At 41.0% G+C, this 22,905-nt stretch overlaps 1 protein-coding gene across 3 annotated transcripts; it reads left to right on the forward strand.

The window, feature by feature from the left end:
* Window positions 1–25: 25 nt before the first annotated feature.
* On the forward strand, window positions 26–22,316 carry YPEL1 (yippee like 1). Of its 3 annotated transcripts, none has more exons than XM_066561941.1 (5): window positions 26–421; window positions 4,082–4,364; window positions 15,349–15,392; window positions 16,804–16,912; window positions 17,892–22,316. In XM_066561941.1, the coding sequence occupies exons 2-5, from the start codon at window positions 4,248–4,250 to the stop codon at window positions 17,979–17,981; spliced, it is 360 nt and encodes a 119-aa protein (XP_066418038.1). In that variant the 5' UTR covers window positions 26–421; window positions 4,082–4,247; the 3' UTR covers window positions 17,982–22,316. The 3 variants fall into 3 exon arrangements, with proteins under 3 accessions (XP_066418038.1, XP_066418040.1, XP_066418039.1); XM_066561943.1 differs by lacking the exon at window positions 26–421 and adding an exon at window positions 928–1,038; XM_066561942.1 differs by lacking the exon at window positions 26–421 and adding an exon at window positions 1,510–1,610.
* The last annotated feature ends 589 nt before the right edge of the window (window positions 22,317–22,905 follow it).

The raw sequence follows: 22,905 nt of genomic DNA on the forward strand, positions 1-22,905 counted from the left end.
CTGGCGACAGAGGGGGGAGCGCGTTTAACGGCCGCTGCGCCCCCGGGCCGGGGCAAAGCAAAACAAAGGCGGCGGCGGCGGGAGCGGGAGCCCGGGTGGAGCGCACGGCACGGGCACGGCACGATGCCTCGGCCGCCCCTCGGCCCTCAGCGCGGCACACGCGCGCCCGGCCCCCGTCTATGACCCCCTCCGGTGGCCGTCGCCGAGACGGTACCTTCGAGGCGAGGGAAGCCGTCGTGTCCCACGCCCCTCCTTTGATCCCCGCTCTTTGTTTTTCGGTGAAGGCCCGGCGCGGAGCTCTCGCTGCCCGCCGCGCAAGGACCGGGGGTCCCGCCTTCCCTCCTACCCGTGGCCCCTAAGGGAGAGGGGCCCGGGGGCTGCTCGGAGCCCGGGCTGGGAGCGGAGTCGGCGCGGCGCAGCGGTGAGTACAGTACCGAGCGGGTGAGAAGCGGCCCCTCTTCCCTGTGCTAGGATTTATTTTTTATTGGAGCGGGGTGGGGGGGTGGGTATGAGCGGAAGGCGGCTGCGAGAGGAGCCCCGTGCTGCGCCCCGGCCGGGGGGGCCGCCGTCTCCCGTGTGCGCGGGGCCGCCGAGGCAACTTTGCTGGCGGGAGGAGGCTCGGGCGCTATTTATAGCGCCTGGAAATGACGGCAGCGCTGTCTGCCCGCAGCCTTCTCGGTGCGGGGCGGGTAAGGGCGGTTTACATAATTGAGGGGGGGCGAAGCCAGCTCGGCGCGCCGGGAGCCGGTGGGGTCCCCCCGCGCTCTCGCCCGCGCCGCGCGGGGCCGGGAGCCGTGGGGTTCTGCACGGAGCTGGTGGCCGGAGCAGCGCGGGGCCGTGTTCGGGTGGACGCGCGGCCGTGCCGGTGGCCAGAGGGGGGAACGAGCCGCTGTCCTGCTGGAATCGCTGCGGGAGGGGACAGAAAAGGCGACGGCGTCACCCGCCGCGGCAGCTTCGTGCTCCGGCGTGAGAGAGGAAACGGCTTTAAAGGCGCACGGCCAGCGGCTCCCTCCCGCCGGGAGAGCGGGCTGTCAGCCGGTAACTTTCTCCGCGTTCATTTTCTCCTGTTATTTCCTGGTATGTAAAGGTGAAAATGAGGCTCCTGTGGCTCAGTCTTTAACTTGGAAGCTTTTCCCTGCTGGAGTAAGCTCACTGCAGGTTGCTGACAGTGCGTGCACAGGCTGTGTCCGGCTTTTTGCAGCCGCTCAGACTGTTTGAGCGTGTTTCATGTCGCTCCTTCCTTAGAGCCCCGCAGGAACGACGGAGAGGCCGATTCCTGACCAGCTGCGCCCGTGCCACGCACGGGGTCCCCACGCGCGGCAGCAGCCGCTGTTTCCCCGGCGGCGCGGGGCCCGCGCGGGGCCGCCCCCCCCCGCCACGCTCATCGGGGTGTTTGTTTACACATCCGGGACCCGCGCGGGGCGGGGCCGCCCCGCCCAATTGGCCGCCCCGCGCCCCGCCCCGGTGACGTCACGGGCGGCGGGACGGGGGCCGTTCTTCGCCCCCGGCCCGGGGATTGCGGGGTTCGGGGCGGCGGAGCTGCCCCGGGAGGAGGGCGGAGATCGCCGTGCCCGGCTCCTGCGGCCGGGACAGCCCCTGGCGCTGCGCTGGTAGGTGCGAGCACAAGCAGAGCTTCGGGAGCCACACCTGTCCGTGCGCAGGACCAAAGCACGGACTGTGCCGCGGCCAAAGAACGAGGGCGGAATAGGTGGTTCGGGGTTTTGCTCTGTTCTGTGCCGAATAATGAGCAGCAGCCCGAGGAACTGCTCGGAACCGTGAGAGGGAAGTGATACTGTGTTTATTCACCTTTGTTAGAGCGAGCTAGGAAATGGTTTGTTTTGAATTGTGCTCGTAAAGGCACAACAAGTCTGTGGTTCCTATGGTGTTTATCAAACAGGGTCCTCTTTTTCAAGAGAGCAATATCAAATACAGTTTTGTTAAATCGACCTTAGAATTATTTTAATTTCTGTAGTTGAAGAACCTGGTATATTGAATCTGGAAGAGTCCAGATTGCCTTTAGAAGTGTTTAAAAACACTTACAGGAATGCGTTGAAGAAAAATATTTTCCTTTTGCATTCCAGATCACGGAATTGCTAAGGTTAGAAAAGATCTCTTAAGATCATTGAGTTCAACTATTAACCCAGGACTGCCAAGGGCACCACTAAGCCACATCCCCAAGTGCCACATTTACACCTACTGAACTTCTGCAAGGATTTAACTCGTGTTCCACTGATGGAAAGGGTTTGATTTCAGCCAGAGTCAAAACATCTTAGCATGTGGTGCCTTTCATTCTGAAACCCTGTTTTGTTCTGGTTTTGTCTATTTCTGTTACCCTAAATAGGATCTGTATCTAACATTGAGTTCAAGCAGGGAATTTACAGAATCCTCATGTTCTTAGATCACTTTTCTTGTATATCTTGCTTCTAATAAATGTTTCATATGTAACTGTTCTACAAGAGCGAACTGTTTTCTGCAAATAATGTAATTATTCTTCCCTGTGTAGTTGTAATAAGTTATCTTGGGGAAACAAGGTATATAATATTTCTTTAAATTGCTATTAATATTTGAGTCCTGTTCTTCATGCCAAATGAGTTAATATTTCACACGTGTAAATGTATCCTTTATCAGGTGTTTTCCCAATCATTCTCATGTGTAGATCCATGCTTTGGATGAGAGCTTGTTCCCAGTGCTGCTTTATTTTTTTGGATTGCATGTGGTGTGTTACGTGTTTTGTTTGTGGCTTATCTCTGCCTTTGAAATTCTTCATGTAAGAAATTTTCTTTTAGCAAGTCCTTCAGTAGTTTGAGTTTTCTCCTGCTTAGGATTAAAAAAAATCTAAACTGAAACTCCTTTAAGTTTTCCTGTGGTTGTGTCATGTGCTAGGCCTGCTGTACAGATTACTTTCTCAAGGCTTCTTTCGAAGCAGTGACTGCTTCCTATAAACAGACTTTAATTTATGTGGCTTTCACTATCTGCTCTAGCTGTGTTACCAGCATCCTACTGCTAGAAGAGTGGTTAGTGCTGCCTGCACACAGTTTACAACTGTGATAAGTCATTTGCGTGCTCTTAGCTGGATCAGCAGACTCTAAACTCTTTGTATTGCCTCTCATTTCTGTTTGTGCTATTGACCTACTCAGGCAGTCACCTGACAGCTGATGACATAAGTTGCCTGTGCAGTGTTTTGGGCACTCATTAGTGTGGTGCATGCACAGCCTGGGAGCTGCTGGCCTCTGACAGACCAGGAGATGTTAGCAGCGTTCAGCATCTGTTTCGTTTTCAGGCAAACTATAAAGGTTTGCTTTCCAGCACAGCAGTAGGCTCTGGTGTGCTCTGACATGTAACATCTCTGAAATGCACTTTGAGGATGTTGGGTGTTCTCTGTGCAGAATTTAGCTTCGTTATCAGATTGTGGGTCTGGTAGCTTCCATTAAGGCTATTCTGGTATGGTGAGGAAGTGCCTAATTAGCTTTGATCAGGACACCAGTCAAGAAGGTCTTTGCCTAAAGGCATAATTCTGCAGAGCCAAAAGAGTAGACAGGGATCCCTGAACAGGGTGGCAACGTCTTACTTGGTGTTTGACTTAGAGCCAGATGTGATCCTGCAAGATTTTTGCTGAAAACCAAAGTGCAAATATATGAAATATATTGACTGTTGACAGAACAAGTGTTTTCTAAGATTGCTTTCCTTGTTGCTCGCTGTATTGGAACTGACCACTAGAACTTTCAAAGACAATTAACTTTCTCTCATTCCCTGCCTTTTTAGTGTGAATTTCTGCATGGATGTCTAGAACAGTACACCTGGTATAATGTAGAAAGTGCTTGTGATTCATGGAGAACTGTTTGAATCTCATCCCTCATTAGAAATGTGATGGAGTAGAAGCCATTAGTGGAACAGAACTGCTTTTTGCTGTGTTGAATGGAACTTGAACTGTGCAGTTCCTAAGAAAAAGGGGCCTGTAGTGCAGCCAGGCTCCAGTTATTTGCTCCAAATAATGCTTTGCTTTATGGCTGGACTTGTTGAATAACAAGTTAACTCTGGTCTTGTTGTAAGCTGCTAATTGTTCTGCTCTTTTCACCTACAGGTTGTGACGGTTTCTCTTCTGTCATTTGTGTGGAAAGTGCCACACACACTCCAGAACAACAACGGCTTTTGCTTGCATATTCCAGTGTTTCTTTTGTCAGCGAGTTCAGCAAAGTTGTAATTCTTCAAGTGCCAGCCCTGAGCTGAGTGAGGAGCCACCAGCAGAGATGGTAAAAATGACAAAATCAAAAACGTTCCAGGCTTACCTGCCAAACTGTCATCGAACCTACAGCTGCATCCACTGCAGAGCCCATCTCGCCAATCACGATGAATTGATCTCCAAGGCAAGTGGTTTCTTTAGAGACCTCATGAATTATTTCTTAACCAAAATGGTTGTCACTGTGACACCACTGCCAGTAGATAAGGGATGCAAATTGATGCATACTTCAAAGTATCTTCCCTGGGTTCACTCTTGGGTCATACATGTTGTGTGCTAAGAACTGGGTATGTTCTGGAAACTTCTGAATGTGACATAAAGGTTGATCTGATATATTGCCCATGTTAACAACCTGTGTGTGCTGTAGGTGGGTACTGTGTGTGAGCTGTTGTAGCTGAAAAGCCTGCTAAGGAAAACTATCAGAAGAAAGCATGGATCTCTGGGTAGGGAAATTATTCAGGTTATGGTTATTCCAGATAGAGATTTCTTTTGACTCTGTTGGACTGAAGGTCACCAAACTGTCTGTTTCCAGGGTGTCCCACTTGTGTTATGGAATCTGTAAACACACTTTTGCTGTCTACCAGCTCCTAAGGAATATGATTAGCCAGAGATGTTCAAAATAGTTGGACTGTCTGAGCTTAGAGAATAGGTGGAACCTTGAAACAGGCTAGGCCTGCCCTTCTTCCCTGTTGCTAGAAGAAACCAAGACTTGTAATGTGTGAAATATGTAGGAAAGCTTGAAGTTTGGGATAAATACTTGACAGACTGGTTCATTCTTTGCTTCAAACAACTCCTGATTAAATTACTCTTTATGCTGTCATGGAGAAAACACTTCAGTTGCTTTTCAGACTTTTTAATACAAAATGTTCTTTCTATAATTGTTTTGTCAAATAAAGTTAGTTATAAAGGGTTTGACACTAAAAGTTCTCTCTGTTGCTCTTGCCTGTTTGTGTGTTCAGCAGCACTCAGGTGATGCTGCTCTTCAGTGCTGAAGAGATGGGAGGGCTTGAAAATGCTGCTCCTTCTGAATTTAGGTTTTCTTTGGGTGAGGAGAAAGCATACCTGCTTGCTTATCCCAGGGCTATCAGGCAATAATGGGTTTTCCACATACAATTTTTTCCTTTCACTTGAATTTATTTTTTTTTCCATGTTGACTTCAGAATTTGAGTATGAGGCCTTTTTGGCACCACTGGATTCTAAATTACAGGCATTCAGAGTTTCATTATTCACTTCATGTTCTGGGCCAGAAAATACTGGGAGGGGTTAATCTTTCCTGAACTTCAGGTTGTAGATACTTACAAGAAGAAAGAAACATTTTTGTTGTGTCTCTTAGCATGTATTAATTCATTGAGAAAATGCAATCTAAGCACATACTTAATAGGAAGCTCTTCTTTTTGTGGACTTAGATTTTTGCATGCCAGCTAAGCTGCCACAGTTGCTACATGAGCCAGTTTTCTCCAAGGGCTTGGGAATTTTGGTCAGCAGAATACTTCAAATATGTTAAGCAAATCATGTGTTCATTTTACAGCTTCATAAAATAATTTCAAATGTTAAGAATCAGATTTTCAATTCAAAGAAAAACATAAAGGACTCTTCAAAAATCTGTAGTAAATACAAAGAATTACTTTTAAGTTGTTTCTAATGGTGTTGGGAAGGGTATTAGAGGTGGTTTCTACTTTCTGGCTTCCTTAATTTTTGATGAAGACACTTTACAAAAATATTTGTACTTGCAGGTTGACCATATGCTTATTTGACAGCTGATTCATATTTTGTCAATTTAAGATTTCTTAACCATATTTTATTGTCTAAATCTGTATGGTAAAAGAGAAATGCATTTAAATGTGTGGTATATTTTTGTATGCTTTTAAAATAAAAAGAACATTTGTCATCTATTGTACTTGTATTTGGGACATAGCTTTGGAAAACCCATCTTCATTAGGCTGAAGCTTTACATAATCCAACATGGGAGGAGTTCTTCTGAGGGGAACAACTGCAAAACAATAGATAGATTTGGATCATTAAAAACAAGTACAGCTGGCCCTGGTGAGGGTTGGGGAGTGCAAATAAAATTTGATTTTTTTTTTTCTGAACTTCTCTTGAAGTGCCTTCATTGAGGCACATTATATGCAATGAACTTAGGTTAGTGAGAGAGATGGTTTTTTGACATAGGTAGAATCCTAGTTAATGTAACTTCTCAGATGCAGGGAAAAAATCCCAAACAAACATAAACCAACCTGAAGTGTAGGAAGTTGATTCTACATCATCTGAAGTTAACAAAGAACAGTGTGGTTCCTGGGCTGGTTTGGATTTATTGATGGAGTAGAGACAGACTGTTCAACCTGACTTCCCCTCACTGCCTTTCCTTGAAGGCCTAGTTCAAAGCCAAAGCTCTGTGTTACATTCTCTAAATACAATTTTTGGTTGTAGATTCTCACTTTATTCCAAGTGCTTCCAGTACCATCTCATGTCAGAACCCTCAGGTTTTGTAACAGTATTTACTTAATGCCTGGCTGGAGCTGCTTCTCTGGGGGCTGTCCCTTACCCCATGTTTTCTGGGGACATGGTGGTTGTTTCTTCCTCATGTGTGGTCAGGGAAAATGAACCAAAATGTGTGGTGCGCTTCTAATTTAAAGCAGCTCCAGCTGGCTTTCTAATGTGCTTTGAGGTATAAGAATTTATTATACCTGACACTGTAGTGGTTTTTGACTTGAAGATGAAAAGATAAAGCTATGCTGTGAATTGAGTGGTGTTTCTCTTAAACGTTGGTCTGTCATGGAAAAGCAAAAAGTGCTGCATATTTCTGTCAATCATCCCTTTGATTCTGATCCTAAGAGTCCCTGACTTCAATACAGATTTGCAATTCTTCTGCTTTTGAGAACTGTTGATGCCAATTGTCTGACAAGGATGGCAGCATACACGAATCACCTTTTCATTTTATTTCTGTTCTGTTTGAGCAGCAGGATCTCTTTCTTGCCCTGGAATGAATCACAAAGCTCTCTTTTTCTTGTGCCCTTGCTGGTGATAAAATGGCAACCAAGAATCTTGGCAATGGCTTAGAAATAAGAACACAGATTAATGAGACAGGACAAAAATGTGTTACCTGCTCAGTGAATTCAGTTGTGGTTTTAGTTTTCTCTGCAGCTGTGAAAGGACTCTGTGTGTTGCCCAGTATTGAAATCAACATGATGTTAGTGGTTAGAACATACATTTCTAGAGGTTTTCACTCTGTAATAACCTTGTTTTCTGCAGCTGGGGAGGAGCTTGGGGGAAGGGGAAGGCGTGGGAAGAGGACGGGTTGAGATGAGGAGCCCCAGACTGGGAGGTCATTGCCAGTAGAGATAATGACAAACATTCTGTACAGCTGGACACATGCACACGTGTATGAACAGTTACCATAATAATTTCTAACTCCCAGGTTATCTTGGAGTAACCATTGATTTGAAGGATACTTAGTAAGAGAACTGATAAACTGTAGGTGACTTTTAACTGAAGTAAGTGTAAGTTTGAGGTGGTGCCAGGTGCACCTCAGAGTGACTGATTTGTGCTGCTGACAGGTCTGTGAGTGCTGGATCTTCTCTTTCTCTGGTGAAGACTTCAGAGCCTGTCAGGATGTTAAAGTATTTTTTAAATGCTAGGAAAATGCTAGTATTTTTTAAATGAGAAGGAATAAACCAATCAGCACATACCAGCTGGGGTATGCTCACAAGATGGGGAAGAACCTCTGGCTTTTAAAAAGTTCTTTAAAGAGGCAAATATTTTTAGAATCATATCCTACCATTACTGTAGGCACAGAAGAGAAGCAAACTATGAGCAAATAACCACAGATCTTAATGAAGAGTAAGGCAATGAGCTGATGCCATAGGAAGCACTTAGTGGATTTAAAATTGATACTTCATGGATTTAAGATGTTCAAACAGCATGTAAAAAGTGACCAAACAATATATGTTAGTAATAATAATTTAAAAAATCCAAACATAATTTAATTTTGAAAGAACTTCTACAAGACTTCTTGAAGTACAGGGGAGATTGCCACTTGTGTGGCCTAAATAAAATGTTATATATTTGCTATTCTTGGAGCAATTCTAGGATAAGTTTTGTGGAAGGCCTGACTGAAGAAGCTTTCTTTTGATTTTTATGTAATAGTAGGAAATGTGCAGTGATTATTAAGAGTACTTAATTTTATAGGAGACAAATGTTACTTGAAGAGCATAAGTTCCAAAGCACTTGAGAGTGGCTTGTACCCTCTAAGTTCCAATAATTGCTTAAAAATTCAGGTATGATCCAACAAATTACAAAAAAATACAAATACTTAATAGAATCTTGGAATCTGTTGGATATGCTGCAAAGGATAATGTTTTGTTACTCAAGGTTGACCTGCTTGAAAGACTATTGAAGCATCTTAGAGTGTGCCTGAATTCTGGGAATGGAGAGAATTTGGATTACTTTGTACAGATATCTGTATAAATACTGTCACTTTCTTCTGTCTCATTCATTGCCGAGCATATCTGACCAGAGGGGAAAAAAGTCATGTGAAGTCACAGACAAAACTAGATGAGTCAATATTTTCAAGAATGAGTTCTGCATAAAGGTGTATATATATATATATATATATATATATATGTAACTGTCATTGATTGCATTGGGAAATCCTTGCACCTTGGGAGTGAAAGAATGTTCTTGGTGGTTAAGTTTAGTTCTTGAAGGCATTCAGTGTGAATGCTCTTCTATTATTGATGACAAGGAAGAGTCTTGAGCCTAAATAGATGCTAAAACATTTTTAGCCTTGTTTAGCAATCTGTGGTTTTGTCCTCCACTGTGTAACCGATGAGATCAAGAGGAATTTTTTTAAAGGGTTTATTGTCTTTAAGTAAATATGCTGTGCTTAGCTTGGTTCAATTTGTAATCCTCCTTTGCTTATGATATAATGAATATTTAGAAAGATAGATGGACCTGTTTTATGTATGTTTGAGGGCTGGTTTTGTTCCCTCACTAATTTCATAAATATTCTGGTGACAATTTTTTTTCTCCAAGAGGGTTCTAGTTTTTTGTGTTCATTTTTTTCTTCTGGGGGAAGAACCTAGTTTTTGAAAGAGAAGCAATCTTTGGAAAACATCCAAGAATAGATTTGAAGGCTTAAAGGAGTTGGAAAGTGCAAGGCAAGTGTTCTACTCTGTGTATTTTGACATAATTATTTCTGAAATCCATTCAAGAAGCTGCATAGGTCAAGATAACTTGTCCTGCATAACAAAGTCTTCACTTTGGGGAAATATCATTTGCCATGTTTGCTGGCATGCGGTTTTTTGGGTAGAATTTTTTAAAGCTATTCTCTACATGCTGAACTTTGTAACTTGCTTTATCAAATTCAGTAAATATTTGAATGGAAATGAACTTAAAAAAAATTAGTATTTCTCATAGAGTCTTCTAGAAGTTGCCTAAGAAGCAGCTGGGCAGCAGCATCTCTGGTGGTCTGCATTATCAAGGAGTTGGATGTGAGGGAAACACCAACTGGAACAAATGTGGGGGTCTTCCCCTGATAATTATTTTGTCTGTACCTTATGTTGAATTCAGTTTTCTGAATTTATGTTGCAAGTCTTGAAGTGAGAGAATATCCTTACACTCTTGCTGAGGAGATAATTTCACACATCAGAGCACTTGTGTTTCTGGTTTACTTTAAGAATGCTGCCCCTAACAAGTACAATTTTCTGTATTTCCCGAATTTGCTTATTTGGCCAGAGAACTGGGAAAATAACAGGGAACTCCAGCAAATGAAAGGAAATTACACCAGATGAAAACCTATGGACTTCTTTCATTTTCCTTCTTTAATATTTGATTTCTGTGTTTGGAGTAGCTTGCAGACACTGGTGATGCCCCTGTGGAACAATGCCTGCCTTGCCCCCAGTCCATGCTAAGATGGACGTTTCCCTGGGTATTTGCTGTAGAGCATGAGCTCTAGCCATGCAATCTAATCCCGTCTCTGGGGAATAATTGATGGCATAAGCTTTTCAGCAGCATCCCTTCCCCCCCTCCCCGCCTTCAGCTGTGCCTCAGGGCAGTAAATACATGTTCTGCTTGACTGATATTTCCTTTCCTCCTGGGTAAAACAGCTACTCCTGGTGTTAGAGGTGAGGGTGGGTTCAACTTACAAGCATAGATCATACCTAATTCTGCATGTGTGCACAAGTGAAACATGTATAAAGCTGCTGTCCTACATCATGTATCAGTGACACAGGTCTGTCAGATGACTTGAAAAGATCCTAGTTCCAAACTGGTCTTGCAGGTGACTTCACTGTAGTTTGTAAGCACAGTTGGACATTATTGCTGATACTATTAGATGTTCTAGATACTTTCAGCTGTGCTGAAACAAGAAAACATGATAGATCTTACACATCCTTCTGTATAAATGGGTAGCTGGTCAAAGATACGGATTTCTGAGGAATAATTTCACTCATAAATCAATACAGTATTATTAATTGAGGATCATGAAAAAGCAGCCTTACAGTAAGTTTAAAGTTCAACTGCAGTTATTAGTGGAACTGATAAATTACCCAGCTTCTAAGTGAAAATCCTGGTTGCTGTGAGTCATTATTGATGAGAGTTGGTCACACTTGCCACTCTCTTCTAATTTCTCTCTACTGGGTAAGACATATTTAGGACTCAGTTTGAATAGAATGTTCTGCCTTAGCTTTGATTCATGTACAGTGCTCATGATCTTGGGAGTGCCGAACAAATGTTGCACAGTTAAAGTTTGTGTTTGCATAGGTGATGTTTATTCTATTGAAAAGTGGTTTGTCTGGAGACTGGTTTGAACAGTTGTGCCTGTTAGTCCTTGACACTGCCATTTAAAGTACTTCCTTTCATTTTCTTGGAGGAGTTGACACACAAGGTGTTCAACCTGTCAGTCCCTTAAAATTCATATCAGTATAACTGAATCACACAGTGCAGAGTGTGAGAAACCTAGTGCTGGTTAAAGCAAATGTTCAGTATTAATTCTGGTTATGCAAAATATTCTGTTTATAGCCAAGCTACAAGCTTAGCAAGCAAGCACCAAACTGAGTTGTCCTCTTCTCATTTCTAGTAGTGGGATGCATCAGAAAGTAGAACTCTGCTAATAAATCCTTCTTACACCATTAAGAGAATGCATCCATGACAGATATTTACCTTTTTGTGGTGTTTGAATACAGTTTCGGGGAAAATATCTCAGCTGTTCATGTGAATAAGAAACTGACTGCCAAGTGCTGGCAAGAGATTGAGTATAATAATTAAAAGGCATAGGAATTTACAGATGGATGTCCTTGCAGTGCTTTTGTTGCAGTCAGTGTATGGGAGTTCTGCAAGGCTGGATTGCACCATTCAATGCTCAGTGAAACACAGATTATGTGGTTGGGCACTGGTTTTAAAGGGAAGTCTGAGTTGCCTGGACCCATGTTCTGTGTTCCAGAATGCAGTTACACAAGTTGCTGCAGGTTCCTGTTGAGTTACCTGAGTGATGTAAACATGGAGGAACTTGCTCTTTGCAGCTGGGCAAGGAAACAACTGTTCTGTGGCATGTAAATACAATCCTTAGCCTCTAAACATGAGTGTAGGTAAGAAAAGATGGAATCAAATGCATCAGTCATACTCTGGGAATGGGAAGCAAGGCTAGAATGGAGGAGCTTTTCACAGTGACATGTTTGTGAACACTCTTTCTAAAATCACTGTCACAGGAAAAGATTCTGTGTTGCTTCTCCCTCCACTCTACCTTGATAATCTACAAAATCAGAAGGTAATGGCCATTTCTGAGGGAAAATAAGCCTAGGAGAGTACAATATATCTAGGGCAACAAAGCAAGGAGTGCAAGAAAAGTCAAATCATCTTTAAAAATATATTAGGAAAAGAAAAACAACTAAAGCAGTGCTTTCCAACCAGTGGTTTGTATTTCATTTGGCTTGATTTTTTTTTTTCAGCTTATGAAACAAGAGAGGGGAATAGCTGCTTTTTGTGCTATTCCTGGCATCCTGTTACTGCCCTCTGCTTAATTTTGAAAAATGCAGGGTCAAAGGAGAGCTTTTAGTAGGTGATACTAAGTCAAGACTAAACATAAACTTGGCAGAAATAATTGCATAAGATCGTTCAGATCTCCTGACTCTTGTTTTTTTCTGGAGTCTTTTTTTCTTCTCCAGCCTGCCAGGGAACCTCAGGTATTGCATATAAGTAGTTTAAAAATGATGGTATAGGACCAGACAAAAAAACCCCAACCTACCACAGAAATTTATATGTGATTGGTGTGTGTAATTACATATAAAGAGAGAAACTAGCACATGATAATAGACAGTATTTCTTGGTACTGTTTGAAAAAGGATTTGTGAATTCTAATTTACAACATGGAATTTTTAAGCAAGGGGAAATGCCTGCAACTTTTTTAATTTAAAAATTTCTACAGTAGTTTGACCAAATATCATGGTGATCATGGCTTTGGAAGTTCTTTTTAATAACATCAGGTGTGAAACACGGAAGTTCTAATTTTACGTTTACTTCTTACTGAATAAAAGGATTTTGGAAGTATTTCCTTTAACTTTCCTTAAATTTTGCAGTTGCACATGTGTCATTTTCTCTAAATTAATGTGTTGTTTAATCAGGCTAGCTAGTCATTTGTTAATGGGCATTTTTGAAGAGTCTGTATCTGAAGAGTTTTTGTTTTCACCTGCAGTAAGCATTCTCTGTTTGTTACTGGTTGGAGTCTAGAGAGTCCTGGTTATTCTGTAGGAACTGCAGAGTGCAGGTCTGCACTGCTCTGCCAGTTTTGTGATGTGTGGTTAGGTATCTCAGGAGAACTGAACTAGTGGTGGGGTTTCTGTTTGTTTGTCTTAAAAGCAGCTGTAAGGATAAATTACTTTCTGACAGAACTGTCCAGACTCTGTTCTCAACTAAGTCTCCCCTTTTCAGGGTCAGTCCTGCCTGAAGTTTCAGCTTTCACTGTCCTGCACAGCCTATCTGGTTTTCCTTGCCTGGTGAAAAATAAGACTTGTAGTTCTGGCTGGTGGAGACAGTGCTTTTTCTTTTGTCTTTGCTAAAGGTGGAACCTCCTTAGAATCACTGAGGTTGGAAAAGACATGTGAGGTCATCAAGTCCAACCACAAACCCAACAGTGACAAGTCTACCACTAAGCCATGTCCCCAAGTGCCACAGCTGTGTCTGTGGTGACTTCACCTCTGTCCTGGGTAGCCTGTTCCAAGGCTTGCCAACCCTTCTGGTGAAGAAATGTTTCCTGGTACCCAACCCAAACCTCCCCTGGTGTGACCTGAAGCCATTTCCTCTGGTCTTGTCACTTCTTAGGTGGGAGAGGAGACGGACCCCACCTTGCTACAACCTCCCTTCAAGTATTTGTGGAGAACATTAATATGTTCTCTCAATAGTTCTTTTAAATGGTTGCTAAAATAATAAAATATTAGTGCTATTAACTGTTAGGTGGAATTTTTCATGTTAAAGATTTTACAAGTATGTAAGGATCATATGTAACTACTCTGGCACTGTTGCTACCTGGAGTAGTCCAGAGTCAGGGGTTTCTTTAAACATTCTTTATTGCAGTATATAATCTGGTTAGTGTTGATCAAAAAGGGTTAATTTAGGTGCATTTTCCTTTTACAAGATGAGGGGATTTTTGCACACTATTCTGAGTAATTAAAACACAACAATTACTGCTGTTGTGTTGCTAGTTGGTAGAGTGGCAAAATACCTCTCATAGTGTCAAATTATTTGTAATGATGTAACTAAGTATGTAAAGAATCAAATCCATTGCAGAGAGGACCTTCTGCCTATGGTTTCATGCTTGGCATTACTAAAACCATGCACAAGTATTCAGGTTGAGATTTTCCTTCCAAAAACCTTCCATGCTGATCTATTGCAGGCTTCTGAAAAGTTGGTCTGTGATGTTCAACACTAGAACCACAGGGATTCTTATAAACAATTGTACCTTCTTTGCATCATGGATAAAGTAGTTAATTTTCTTTGAAAGTAGGTTAGAGAATGGAAAGGCTCAAAGAAAAAAGAAATTAAGACAGTTTACAGATTTTTTTAAAATGTAATTCAGTATGGAAGAGAAAAGAAAGGAAAAGTCAGTTCCAGTGTGATCCTGTTTGGATGGGAAATAATGGCTGTGTCTAAATTACCAAGTAATTCAATGCAGAAGGAGTCAGATGAAAGCAGTGGTGTGTCTGACACAGGTTTGGAATGTTTTACCTCTGGCTGGCTCTGCCTGCTCACAAGTTCTCCCAGGATGTCTGCAGCTCACATCCTGAGCACATTCAGGTCTGTGTCTGCATTACCATGGCTGTGTGCATGAAGAACTGGTGGGTTTGTTGGTTCAGAAGGATCAAGGGTGCAGATCAAGGCACTGAAACTGCTCCACAAGCCAAACCAGCCCCCAGTGAGTGTGGCTGATTAGGGGTTTTAATTCAAAACTTTGCTACTGCTCTGAACTAAAACATTATTTAGATCCAGCCAAGAAAGCCCAAGTGCCATTGTTTGTCCATCATTTATCAGGAATGGGAGAGATTGGAAAGCAAATGCCTGTGGTCAGGCTTTTAATGGTAAGAGTTTTCTTACTAAAATGAAGCTGAGCTTATCTGTGAATTTTAAACTGATTAGATGCATTTCCTGAGTACAGTGTGCTGGTTTTATGCTTGGTTCGGAATTTCACTGCTCTTATATCAAATGATGCAATGAAATTGAAATAAATAATCTTTTGGCTGCAGCAGGGGAAGACAGAGGAGATGAGAGTAACTCCCTTTGAGTTAAAAGCAGATTATTTCAATTAGCATGAAGGATGTCTAGGAAAATGAGAATTGATATCTTGCAGAGGGGTAGGAAAAAACTATGTTTTGCTTGCATTATGGGTGTTGAATTTTGAGCAATAGCACTTGACAAAGCAAAATAAAATTATTAAAAATCTAATGTAGATGAAAACTTGTCTGACAAGACTTTCCTATAAAGAACTAGTATAAAGTAGTTAATCTGAAATAGTTTATATCTGTGTTATCATTATATGTTTACTTACATACCCTTCTGGAACTATTTTCTTGTTTGGTGGGGCTTGTGTTTTTTAACATGTGCAATTTTTTTTTTTTCTAATGCAGTCCTTCCAGGGAAGCCAGGGACGAGCCTACCTCTTCAATTCTGTGTAAGTATGTGGTTATGGTTCTGCACACCCCTGCAGAGTGTAACTCTGTGCTTCCCAAAGGGAAAACACTGGGAATTAACATAGCTGTACTTTGCCCTGTTCTTTTTAATGCTGGCTTTACTCACCAGCAGTAGTTATTAAAGAGCTACTGGGCTGATTCTGAAGCATTCCTTTGCACATATATGAGTTTATCTTATATTTTAAGGAATTCTGCTAAGAGCTGAAAGATTAGGGAGTGTGTTAATGTGAAATTCCTTTTGTCTATGTAATGGTAGCTGTCTCGAGAGGAGCTGCCATTCTGAGATACTCCAGAAGTCACAAGATATTGAGTGACTGTAAATTTTCTTTAGACAACTCTACTGTGGTCTAAAGAATTTCCCAGCCTGACAGTTGGATACATTTACAGGTTAATGTTTCAGTAAACTCGGTACATCTTTAATGACCTTGAATATTGCAAATGCGCTAGAGGCAAAAGGTCTCTGTGATCTTATCAAGCCTAATATTTGCAATCTTAGGCATGTCCTTCCCTTGATAGGAGGCTCTTTGCATTTGTTAATGGGTGTATTTTAAGTTTTTTACATGCAGGATTGCATTTTTGTGTTTATTTTTCAGCAGTTTTTTGTGTTGCAGCATTTTGAAAAAGATACAGTTGAGTGTCCTGGTCTATTTTTGACCAGGATAATGGAACTGCAACTGCAAAGGATTTGATTGCAGATCCTTGAAATTCTTTTAATATGTAGACTCTCAGTGGTGACTTAGGATTTCTGCTATAATTCTAATAGGAAGAATCTGGTACTACAGCAGCAAAAATGGCAAAATTTTGCTTATATTTAAAACTGTCTAAAAACTTGGTTTAGTCTTGCCTCATGTTTTCTGCATAGATTCATTTGTGGAAAAACTGGCTTGATGCAGTACTTCAAGGGATGTTTTGTTTTGAAATTGCTGTTTGTTCATCAGAGCTTAGTCTGCTGATCTGTAGCAAATATTTATGAGACTTTTTTCTTGCTGCTATTTTGGAGCTGGTTCTAAATTCAGCTGTTGGTGCTGATTCACTGGTACAGACGTCCATTAGAGAGGTCTCAAATAGTTTTTGAAGTAAAGCCTGAAACTGTAGAAGTGTCCAGTTACTGTGTAGTGTTCTGTTCTCTGGAAGTTTAACTATTTAGCTTATCTTTGTTGCTGGCAGTAAAGTGGATATCACCAACAGTGACACCACAGCCACTTAAAAACAAAAAACAAACCCCTTTTTTCTTCCTGTCCTTCTGCTCAGTGTAACAGAGGAAGTTACTTCTGCAGCATTGAATAACTTAGGCATTTTTTTAAACTACTTTTTATCTGCAGGAGAAAAGCTGGGGAACAGTAAGAAAAGAAACACACTCATCTGTTAACATAATTTCTCCCTTTTTTTCAGGGTAAATGTGGGCTGTGGTCCAGCAGAGGAGAGAGTTCTTCTGACAGGTTTACATGCTGTAGCAGATATCTATTGTGAAAACTGTAAAACCACTCTTGGATGGAAATATGTAAGTAATATACTTAAATCCTCAATAAAGGCTTGCATGTTGAAGCACAGATGTTTGAGTAGCCACTGAGTAGCACCTTCGCTGATAATTTATGTGAGTTAGCTCTGGAGCTTGTGTACATCAGGCCCTAATGTAGTCTTGCTTCCTTGCATCTGCAGAAATGTTGTAGCAGATAATAATTTTATTCTGGACTGCAAATCAAGCATGAGCTATAGGTGCTATTACAGCTGTCTAATATTTCTGTATTTGATAATCTTTTTGCAAGACTCTCAAGCACATGTGCACTAAACCAGGTGGGAGAAATTGTCAAAGTGAGTCTGTAGTGTCATGGACTGCAAAAGTTGGTGATACAGCAAAAATATTAATTACAATAAACAGTACTGAGCATATTACTCTGTTTACAAATAATGTGGAATCGATTCTGTTGTTTGAAAATTTACCTGTGCACTTGCAGCTGTGTTGCAAGTTTGTGATTTTGAAAATCTTAGATTCTGGGTAGGATTTTCAATTTTCAATGATTCAGTGTAGTTTCAGATCTTAAAAATTTTCCTGATGCATTTCATGTGATGATGAATATAATGGAGAGCTTTTGAAGAGGTTTGCATTCCCTATTTTCATTACTTCTGGTAATGAATAAATAGCATGTATAACATGTCATTTCCTAACCTTCACTTTAAAAAGCATTAAAATTCCCTAAGCAGAGAGAGAACATGATCAGTTCTACAGCAAGATCTGTGCAGTAGATCTGCTGATTCCACTTAGGAGAAGTTTGGTTCTGTTTCCTCCTCTGTTTTTCAACCTCTCTTTTTTTCCCTCCCTCCCTCCCTCCCTCCCTCCCTTTACTCGGTATAACCAATATGGGTTGTTAACTGTAATGGCTCCTGGTTTGCATTTTTACTGTAAGTTTGATGTTTAAAACACTTAATTCCTGAACTTAATTCAGTGTTGTTTTGATTTTTTAATTTTTTTTCCTTTCCAGGAACATGCTTTTGAGAGCAGTCAGAAATACAAAGAAGGAAAATTTATCATTGAACTTGCCCACATGATAAAAGACAATGGCTGGGAGTGAACCACAACCTTTTTCCTTCTGTTTGGACTTTATTCTGTGGAACAGGCTTTACAAAGACTAATGCAAAGTAAAGGAAGAGCTTGGCTAGAGTGGCCCTGAGAATATCACTGAACTCTGAAACCTCACAAATGAGTAGTGTAGTGTAAGTGGCTATTTCAGGCCATGTTTGCCTTTTCTCCTTGTGTAAGTTCCCTCTTTTTGTACGTGTATTATTGTGTGAACAGTTGTTTTGGAACATTTTGGATGACCTTTTTCTAAACTCTCTCAGACTAGAGAAACAGTTCACTAATTGAAAACAGATTTTACTGGTTAGCATCTCTCTCTGACCTATGCCTTTAATGCTACTTCTGCTGTGCATGCTTCTTGCCTAAACACCTACACTCCAGTCCTGTAGAAGTTCTGTCCAAGAGCAGTCTGAAAGAATGTATGGGATGGGGTGCTTTTTTATATGTAGCAATTTCTGATGTGTTTGGCAGTGAAGAGGATGCAGTATTGTAGTTATTAATTTCTTTTTTCAAATTGAGTGTACCACAACCTATGTACATCTTGTAGGTGAATTGGTTAAAGGTACAGTGCTCACTTCAAAAAAAGATTTCAATTGCACTGACTGAAGTTAGCAGGTCTCAAGTTGTTAGGAAAGGTTATGCCAGAGGCTTGGTATCTTAATGAAAAACATAGAAAGATTTTAAATCAATAATGCTATAGAATATGTTCCTTTAAGACCAACATATTCCCTAAGGAGTTTGCTGGATAAAAAATTTATAAAACTATAGCTTGCAAGATTAAAACGACAGAAAAATATATGCATCTTCTATTTTGAAAAAAAAATTAGTTGGTATATTAGGAAAAAACAAAGTTTTGGTACTGTACCTTTGCCAGTAACAGGGACTTGTGCATCAGTGAAGTTTTATGGCTGGTTCCATGTAACTGTATAGTCCTAATGCACTGGACAAAGAGGTTGATGTCAAGGGAACTTGTTGAAGTCTTCTGCTTCTGCTACGTTTGAACAAAAATATTTATTTTTGTGAGAAATGGCCAGAGCCTATGACATGAAAATTAATATAGTACCTGTAGGAAAAGGAGGAGTAATAAGAGGGAAGGGAAGTTTGACTTGTTTTTTCATAAAATAAAATAGTAAGATAGTTTTTAAAATTTGGGGGTGGGGAAAGGGTTTCCCGGTTTGCTGGCTAAATCATCCCCAAGTATCTTTTTATAATAAAAATTTATATGAAACTCACCTTCTCTTTTGTTCTCATGCTGTTTCTTTATTGGAATCAGTTAATGAGAGAAACTTCTGGAAAGTATATGCACAATATGAGCTGTTGGTATCTGTGTATGCAAACTGAGCAACTGTGAAAGAAACGCTCTACATAAATTTGCTAACTTAATTTTCAAATTAAACAGTCTCTAAAGACTTTTTGTATGTTAATCCTTTTACTGGTTGAGGACAAACTGTTTGAAAAAAAATCCCTTTAACACTACATAAGTCCTATAACTGAACAATACAGAAGCCTTGCAATATGAAATCCCTTTCTCTCAATAACAATTCTAATATGGCACCTGTGAAATTAATCATAGGGGCTGCTGCTGCTGTTCTGTTTTTGGGAATCTCTCCTAGGCTTTCTGAACTCTGCTGCACTTTAGAAATTGTCCGACATGAAAAATTACACCAATGGGTAGGGGCAATACAAATCTTTAAAACCAGCTTTCCAGTGTTTTTGTGGGGAGGAGGAGTGAGAGGAGCATTCTCCCAGCTGTACACATTCTCTGTGATGCAGGCTGGCTAAACTGCCTGCCAGATGTTGTCATGATTGATACCCATGAATTAAAACTGTAAGAATTAGAGAAGTAGTTCAAGCTGTTGGGTTTCAGTCCAGAGGCCTGAGGTGGTACAGTTACATTCAACCTGGATTTTGTGGCTTGCACATTGCTACTTTGTGTTCACATCAGGTCTCATTTTTAACAATGCCATTGATGCAAGATGGGCTTGGGTGTTGCCTGTCTCGTGCTCTTTTTGACCTGGAATTCTTTGGGATTTTGTTTTCCACCTTGTTGCCAACAAGGAAGGCACTAAAACTTCTATCAGCAAAAAGTTTGTGTTGGCTTCTAAGTCCTGTTGCAATGTTGATACTTGTGAATGTTGATACTTGTGAACAGCTTGTGTGAGGTTTGTGTATCTTTGGGCTTTTCTTATTTCCTGGCTGCAGACTTGCTGAGGCAGTACACTGGACTGAAGGCAAAAGTAATGGCTGCTTTTCCAGAGAGAGTTGAAATTACAGAAAATATGTAAAGTATTAAAGATTTTTCTCTCCAAAATTGGGGGTTTGGCTAGCTCTTGTTAGTAAGCTAATGCTGTCTCTAACATAGTCTTATTCTTAGAAATTCAACCTCTTTCTTCAGTGCATTATTTATATTTCAAACTGGACATTTTCACCAAAACCTTAATTAACTTTGATGCCAAAGGTTGAGACTTCAAGTGCTTAGCACATAGAGCTTCAGACTACTGGCATAAAGAGTTAATGACCTATATGTGATGTTTATGGCTTTTAAGAGAACCAAACAAAGCAATATTCTTTTTGGTCTTTTATTAAGAGTGGATACTTAGAAGGAATAAAGAGTAGAACTAGTACAGAATCACTATTTTATGCTGCCATGTAACAATTCTTGAGGCTTATTCTTTTGAGGGAATATGTGAATTTTCTTCCCACGTTGTTTGGTAGCATCAATGATTATTTTCTCCCCTCATAAAGATATAGAGAGTTCTTGTTATTGGTTTTGGTGAAAGTTGAATCCAGATAGCAATGACTGCTGGCTGATGTGAAGAGGTCAGTCTGGTCACTGAACCCTCCAGCAGTCATTTGAAAGAAAAATAAACTTACTTGAAAAAAAATTTTACTAAAGCATTTTCCCTCTAACCAATTTTTGTAATATATTAAAGATTATATTTAAAGTTTGTATGTGTTTGCTCTGGGCAAGTTTACTTCCCCTCCAACTTGAGCACTTTTGTTACTTGTACTGGTTATTTTTGGTCTTAACATTTATTTTGTATTTTGTTTTTTATAAATTGTAACAAAAAGCTTTTGTGAACCTTTGTTTCTTGCTGGCTCTTTCTTGGACCAAATGAACTGACTATGAGCTGGCTTAGAAGAAATGTTCATTGGGATGCATAGGAATTTGCTAGCAAAAATGTACATGTATTGAAAGTTTTTTCCACTGAACCTCTAAAGCGCCATGCCTGTCCTAAAGTAATTAATCATAATTTGGTGTGACTTCAGTCATCTGACCACACATTCTCTGTCTAGGTCCAAAATAATGGTTGTAACAATGGTTTTCCAGGACTGAGTCTGCCTCCAAACCCTAGAGTTTTTCTTTGGCTGGTTACTTTAAGTACCTTTTTGATTACTAAAAGGCAATGCTGCCATGTATAAAAATCCTGTCACATTGCAAAATTGCTGTGAAAAATCAGCTGCAAAATTTGGTGAGGGATGGCTCAGCCTAACCACTCCTGCTGTCTGCTTTTAGCAGCCTGGTAATCTTAATTTTAACTGCCAGTTAAAAGGGCCAGGATCTGAATTTCCCTTGGTGGTTGTAAGCTGTACAATGGCAAACTGTGTGAAGGAAGATTGTTATGGCTTCATCTTAAGGTCCCTGTAGCAAGGCCCAGCAGAGTGACCAGTGTGGGTGGTGTGCCTTTGTGCTTGCAGTCCTTGGGAGAGGAGAGGAGAGACATTTCTTTGAGTTAAAAACTGGCCTCAGAGGTTCTGACCGGGTCCCTACTGCACCCATAACCAAAGGTCATCTGTGTTTCCTACTGGTGGATCAGTGGAAGGGTTCCCAAGGCTGGGTGCCAGGGGTGGTGGCCATGCACTTCCCTCCAAGGGCTCCTCCTGCCCGCTCATCTCAGCAGCCAGGTTGCAGCAGCAGTGACCTCCAGACTCACAGACCAAACTTCACTCATCTCCAGCCTTGGATATTGGCCATGAGAGGAAGAAGCTGTCAAATTATTGTTAAACTTCTTGGACACTTTATTGGACTTCACTGAGACTCATGTTAAGCCAACCAGCAGTATAAACACTTACTGGAAAAAGGAACAGATGCTTCAGAGGTTTCTTTTAAAAGGACTGTTACAAGTGGTTTAAGGTCTAAAGCATGAGTCATAAATGGCAGTTGAGTTGTGCCTCATTGTTTCTTAAACTCTTTAAAATGCTTTCTTTTACAGGTGACATGGCTGTGTTGCTGTTTTGTCCTTGCAATACTGTACATCATTTGTTGTTTCACTATACTGTATCTATTCGAGGTATCACAATAAAAGCTTTCAATTGTTTTGTTGGGTTACATGTTGGTTTTGTGCTATCTTTTCTTGCTAATTGAGTTCTCAGGCTTTATCCTCTGGTAGGGCCAGAGAGAGAAGACAGTGCTCTTCGTTGCTCTCAAAAACTTGGTTTGAATCTGATTTTGTGTGGTTTTAGGACTGCCACAAAACATTTGGGGTTTTTCCTTTCAGAAATCTTTCCAAAATACAGAAATTTGTGCTGCTACTCTTCGGGTTTTTGCCTATTTTGAGCCAATTGTGGGACCTCTGCATAATGAGAGTCAGTATGGACAACCCCCAGAATGAATCCTGAGAGGAACTGAAGTGTGGGTGTGCTTTTTGTTGTGTCAGCTCGATCAGCTGTAGACCTGAGGAGCACTCTGAGCACAGTGCTCCCTCTGTTCATTCTGCTTTGGCTGGGAGGAACTCCTGTAGCTTCTCTGATCAGATTATTGGTCTTGTCAGTGATATGATCCCTCTGGACTGCCAGAGGCTCAGAATGAAGTCATTCAATAATCCATCATTGCATCTCACAAAGAGATAGGGATGCTCTTTGTGCAAATCACACATAGTATTTCCATCATGAGAAAATGGAAGATAGCCAGCTACCCT

This window comes from Molothrus aeneus, chromosome 18 (genome assembly GCF_037042795.1).
Source record: "Molothrus aeneus isolate 106 chromosome 18, BPBGC_Maene_1.0, whole genome shotgun sequence".
Classification (NCBI taxonomy): Eukaryota; Metazoa; Chordata; class Aves; order Passeriformes; family Icteridae; genus Molothrus; species Molothrus aeneus.